This window comes from Mya arenaria, chromosome 10 (genome assembly GCF_026914265.1).
Source record: "Mya arenaria isolate MELC-2E11 chromosome 10, ASM2691426v1".
Taxonomy (NCBI): domain Eukaryota; kingdom Metazoa; phylum Mollusca; class Bivalvia; order Myida; family Myidae; genus Mya; species Mya arenaria.
The window spans coordinates 57,849,587-57,855,924 of record NC_069131.1 but is presented as its reverse complement, the minus strand read 5'-3'; the positions used below and the strand labels follow the sequence as shown (position 1 = coordinate 57,855,924).

Genomic DNA, 6,338 nt, shown 5'->3' with positions numbered 1-6,338 from the left:
CTGTATATTGTATATTTCAGTATTGTTTCGACTCAATGCCGGAGGTGCTAGGACAGACATCTATAATGGGTGGGTTTCTGGTAATGGAACAACATCTAATACTTCTTGTATTAACACAGCCTGTCCCCAAAACTACCGATACGCTTATGTGGACCATTGGATGTCCCTCCTTCCAGAAACGGTATTGTTCATCATTCCATTGACTCTTAATTAAACTTAAGGACACTGACGGACTATTTGTTGTATGTATACAATATGTATTGAGTCTCAAATCCTGCTATTAGTAATCTGTTTAATTTGTAGTTCAAATGGGAAAAAAGCAATTAATTTTTCATAGATACATGTAATGAAAATAGGATATCTAGGTATTTTCATCTGTTTCGATAGTTCAATTGTTTGTTTCTTGCATTTGGCGAAAATAAACGATTTTAAACTATTTCCGTAATATTTGATATAATGTTATATAAGAACCTGTGTTTTTTCAAATAAAGTAGTATTTTGGATATTGTCGTTGTAAAACGAATAATTTGGCATTTTCATGTCTTTTTTTCATGTGTAATGGTTTCTGAAGTCAAGTAAATATACACATTTTCAACATTTATCACGTACAAATAGAAATACCTAAATGTTATGTTATTTTCAATTCTGCATTTCTTTTCTGTTTGGTCCATTAATTGCCAACTTAATGGTATGTACAACCTGATTTCCAGCTCTGTATTAAACAGCTTAATCGAAGTCTACAATTCAACTCATCGATTCGTCTTAACATACATGACCTTTCGAATCTATTTTCTTCCTATTCATGTTTTAAATAACCTATATTTCAGACTTATCATTAGCTTTGTGATCTGTTCATGTTTGGCTTAATTGTTATTTTTGACTGCCGGCTGTCCAGGCTCTGATTCCTTGCCTTGTTAAGGTATACCAATCAAGGTTTTTGAAACGATCAATGCAACTGCCCACGGACGAACTATCGATACTTTATTAAAGACAATCTGAACAAGTTATTTTAGCAATTTATTTGTCATCAAATTGCCTATGATTCCCTAACACTATTTTTAACATGTAGCCCACCCAGCATTATGACCGTTTTCCTAATACTGCATTGCCTTCCTAAATATTGGCAAATCGAAGGTTACTACGGGTATTGCTTATAGCTTTTTAGACAAACCAATAATGAATTGAATTATAAGCAGACATTGCTCGGGTAAATGTAAATCGTAAGACTTTTGTGTAAGATTCATCCGGATTGTCTCCATTTAACATCGTTTGCAGATGATGGGTGGGACCTTTCAATGAACATCTTCGAACCAAAACAAAAGATTTAACTGATGAACAAAGTGCCACCATCCAAAGTGAAAATATGGAACAAATCACACCTGTTGGTATGACTGCTGTTCCTCATATATATATATACATATTTTTGCATGATATAGGTATGAGTAACTTATAGACAACTGGTGAGAAAATAATGAACGAAAGTTATTTTACAGATCAGCATAACACTGCTGAAAAATGGCACGGTTGTACAGTTCATCACTTTTAACGCTACTGGATCTAACCTCACAAACTGGTTTACCGAAGCGCGCGTTATCGCCACCAGCTGGTCAACTCTAGGTGTTGACTCTTCTTTCTATTTAGGGCCCGGGTGAGTTAAAAGTATAGAAAAGCTCATGTATATAGTCTATGCACTTCCTTGTCGCACACTCTTACCATTTTCTCGTGCATTTTGTTAATTTTATCTTTTCCTGATAAAACGCACGGTATTATTTGATTTGTTAATATTTAACCGATAATTACATTCTAAAAAATGCTAATAGCCATTACTCAAAATCTCTTGCACAAATCTTAAAAAAAATGAAAAGATTGTTAAATAATACACAGCTGTAAGTGTATATTTCTAACAGTTCATTTTTCTATTTTTACATTTAGAAACAAAAATCTATCCTCATAAATGTAAGTCCGCAAAAGACTTATTAGTTTATGTTTTTCTCCTCTGCACAACGCCAAAAATTCTTTTTAAAACCAATACTTCAATTTGTTGGCGTAATGTACTTCTTAGGCCGAACATTTTCTCAATTAACATTTTTTGATGTTAGTTTAAATTTTGTTCGTTCAAAATTTGTTTGGACCACCGAATATTTTGTGATTTCATATCTTGATTTTCAATTATTTTCAATTTTGACCATTTCAAACTTGAACATTGAAATGTTCTCGGACGACCGAACGCTTTGTGATTTCATATTTTGCTTTTCAATATCTTTTACAAATTCAAATATGTTCGGACAACCGAAATAAAATTGAATTCACTTTTTGATTTTTGTTTGAATTTTGCCCATTTCAAATTTGTTTGGACGACTGAACATTTAGTGATTTCATGTGTAGTTTTGAATTTTGACAAATACTAATTCGTTCGCACGACCGATCATTTTCTAATATCAGACAGTTCTTGATGAAAAATTTCTATAAAATAAATAATCACAACTCGTTTCGTCGTCCTGGTTCTATTTATGAATAAAGAATGCTTAAAAACTAACCATGACTCATGCAGAAAAGGAGTTTGTGAATTGGGATCGATTGGACAATCCCTTTTGTGAATGGACGGGCTTCTCTGTATTATTTCGTGCATTTGTCAATGTACTGGAAGGCTTGACATTTCCTTTTGTATTCAGTTCTATACAATAATAATGATGCGTTATCGATATACATGTATCTTATTTTGAAAACTCACCTCAGCTTTAATTTTTCCCAACACAACAACTGAAAGGCGGTACAATTACGCCGTTCATCACAATTGCGGCTACAAATCACCATTTGAATGTCTTCATTAAATTAAAGTACGCCTTCATCTCCTTTCGTTTATGTTTCGGCATTTCTAGTAAGCAATGTAAAAATAAACAATTGTATTTTTCAGTGATTCCCCTTTCAAGGTAGATTTAGCTGATGTGTGCTTGAACCCTCGAACAACTTATCTTAGAGTATTCGAAGTTGAACACCCTGCGTGCTCATTTCAACTTCCTGCTGACAAACCTGTAATTGTGTATCACCCTCTGAGTTGCAAGGCACCAGTTGACAATACACCGGGTAAACATTTTTAATTGTTCTACCAATCTTTGTTAGGTAAAACATACACATTTTTATTTAAAGATAAACCATCCATCATTAGAATGAAAAGATGTGTTTTTGAATTTTATATATTAACATCGAGATTATTTTTATGTTTAATTTATATTGATAAATCATTATATTATTTTTGCACTGATTACATTTTTTAATAGAACCATTATGACGTCACTATTATGATATAATCTATCAAAGGGAGGTAACAACACAAAATGTTACTATGATTATATAGCAATTTTATTGATTTGCTTTTTAGATAACACAATGCCTATATCAATAAAAAGCTCTCGGTGAAATCTTTAAAAATATTCAAACTTAACATTTTTAACATTATGTTGAAACTTTACCAGTAGCTATTTTTTGTATTAATGATGGATGGCAACACAACAATTTTGAAAGGGACCTGTAAAACCCCCCTCTTGGCATGCACGAGGGTATAACCCCTGTCCCTTTGCGTTAATACATTTTAACTTGTTTGTGAGTCTGCGCACTAAATAATGCAAATGTTATGACCAAATGAAGTATTAATGTTATGTATACGAGTATCATTTTGTAATTTAATGTGTTTCTTTCTCTGTTTTAGAAACAATGGCATTTGCGGACACGATGGTCATTACCTTCACACATTAATAAACAATCCGAGTTAAATACGAAATAGTCTGTAAGAAAAAAAAAGTTGTGAGCTACACATGTCAACTTTTTAAAGTGACTCGTTCACTTTTTAAAGGGTCAGACATCCAACAACATAATTGCATCTAAAATACTAACAAAGTGCTTGTAGCAATGATAAAACATCACCAAAAGCTTAACAAAAACCCTATTCTGCTATTGTTAACAGATTTCTAAAACATATGACAAACTATTCTTTATTTTGACGAAAAGCGTTAGTAACGCTGTTGAACATTGAATGATATTAGGCTCGGATGAACAAAATTAGTTTCAAGTGAGTATCTGCAATTTAATATTTGGTGTTATTTCATAATAGTAAGGAAAAAACTTCAATTTGAACAATTAAAAAAAGAGATGTTGAAAACGTACAACCTTTGAACAAGTCCCTTTAACGTATTAACGTAACTCTGGGACAAATAGGTACGCTTTGAACACCATTTAATAACTTTTAAAATAACTATTATATCTTATTTGCTCACAATCTTGTCACCAATTTTTTAAATACTTATCCAGCTGATTTGTTTACATCCAGTATGATTGTCTATGCACAGTAACTTTATTACGCTATTATATATTATGGGTGAGATTTGTCTAAATATCTTCTATTAGTATTTGATTGATTGTCCATGCTCACTTACTGTAATCCGCCTTTATATATTCCGGGTGAGATTTGGCTTAATATATTCTATTAATATTTGATTGATTGTCCATGCAAGTTACTGTTTTTTACTAATTTTATATTCCGGGTGAGATTTGGCTTAATACCTTTTAGTAGTATTTGATTGATTGTCCATGCAAGTAACTGTTTTTTCTTATTTTATATTCCGGGTGAGATTTGGCTTAATATGTTTTATTCGTATTTGATTGATTGTCCATGCAAGTAACTGTATTTTCTTATTATATATTCACGGTGAGATTTGGCTTAATATGTTTTATTCGTATTTGATTGATTGTCCATGCTCACTTACTGTAATCCGCTTTTATATATTCCGGGTGAGATTTGGTTTAATTTGTTTTATTAGTATTTGATTGAGTGTTCATGCAAGTTACTGTGTTCCGTTATTATATATTCCGGGAGAGATTTGGCTTAATATATTTTATTAGTATTTGATTGACTGTCCATGCAAGTAACTGTTTTCTCTAATTATATATTCCGGGTGAGATTTGACTTAATATTAGTTATAAGTATTTGATTGATTGTCCTAGCACAGTTTCTGTATTCCACTATTGTATGTGCTTTATGAGAGAGAGCATTATTTCACTTACATTTTATTAGTATGTGCTTATCAACGTCGGTTGTGGTTTAACTTAGGAATCCTTGTAATTTAAACTATCTAACCAACGATAATATAGAGAGTAATAAAAATGTTGATTTTGATAAATGAAATGACTTTGTACGATTATACTTTTGAAAACATTTTAAATCGTTTTATACGAGAAAACAAGACTAAACAAAATTTGCATTTGTTTTGGTCAAAGTACAATTTTATAATAGGCTGCTAATAAGCATGGTTTATTGTGGGCTGAACACCTTAAGTAGCCTATCATCATATTGCGTGCATGCAGTAGCAAAATGTTTTGTTCAATTTTAAAGTATGTTTCTTCATCAAAAAACCCAAAACACGTTTTATCTAGTTAATGTATTGATCTAAACTTGAATGTCATATACAAATATTTATTTGATGCTTTTTGGTGAAATATCGACAGTGGGCAGTTAATTATGTTCCTTTTGTGATGTTGTGAATCCGTCTTAGGTTTTGTTTCGGGAGTGTAGTAAAATACGACCTGTACTACAACATATTAATACAAACATTAAAGTAAGTTGATTTAAGTATTGTCATAAGTAATGTGTTTGTTTTATTATGGTATGGAAAGAATCATTTTGATGTCCTTTTTCTAGAATTAAAACAAAATACGTTTTCCTAACAGGGACAAATAGTTCCCGATTTCTGGTTTCAATAACAGCCTAGGGCTGGCATGGGAAATGTTAAATGACACAAAGCTTTAAGATAGAGATAAGTTTAATTGGACGATTGTAAGTTTCTTTCATAACTACTTTCAGATTTATAGAATACAAAAAGTATTTCAAGTTTACTAATACGGTATGTTAGATAAGTGTTACCATGTTTCTTTTTTTCTTCTAATTTTTCATTCAGAGATATTGTTACAAACAATATTGAAAAACTGAACTGTTTTAAGTTTTAACTACCGCTGTTTTATCCTTTATCAATCATGTTTATTAATACAGAAACAATCTGTGTCAATAATGTCATGCTTACTGACCAAGACATGATATTTTGAATGGTGCTTTGTATATTGCTAATAAATATTCGCACTCATATACACGTGTTTCTATTTGTTTAAACAACAGTCTAGAGGTAAATAACAAAATAAAATGCACTAAAGATTATCGACACTGTGAGTTGGAGTGATATTCTTTTTGAATGAGCGAAAACGTGTATCACAGAATATTTCGCACTAGATATCATCGAGACTGTGATTTCAGGTTTCGTCCTTTTCGAATGAGCAAAAATAAGCATTACATA

General features: G+C 31.5%; 1 protein-coding gene across 4 annotated transcripts in view; it reads left to right on the top strand.

The window, feature by feature from the left end:
• Nucleotides 1-6,133, top strand: part of LOC128206098 (uncharacterized) — a 33,889-nt gene extending 27,756 nt beyond the window's left edge. For all 4 annotated transcript variants that reach the window (XM_052908268.1, XM_052908269.1, XM_052908266.1 and 1 more), the window contains 4 exons: nucleotides 21-181; nucleotides 1,494-1,648; nucleotides 2,915-3,084; nucleotides 3,707-6,133. In XM_052908268.1, the coding sequence (XP_052764228.1) occupies nucleotides 21-181; nucleotides 1,494-1,648; nucleotides 2,915-3,084; nucleotides 3,707-3,753 (533 nt within the window). In that variant the 3' untranslated portion in view covers nucleotides 3,754-6,133. The remainder of the gene's footprint in view (nucleotides 1-20; nucleotides 182-1,493; nucleotides 1,649-2,914; nucleotides 3,085-3,706) is intronic.
• The last annotated feature ends 205 nt before the right edge of the window (nucleotides 6,134-6,338 follow it).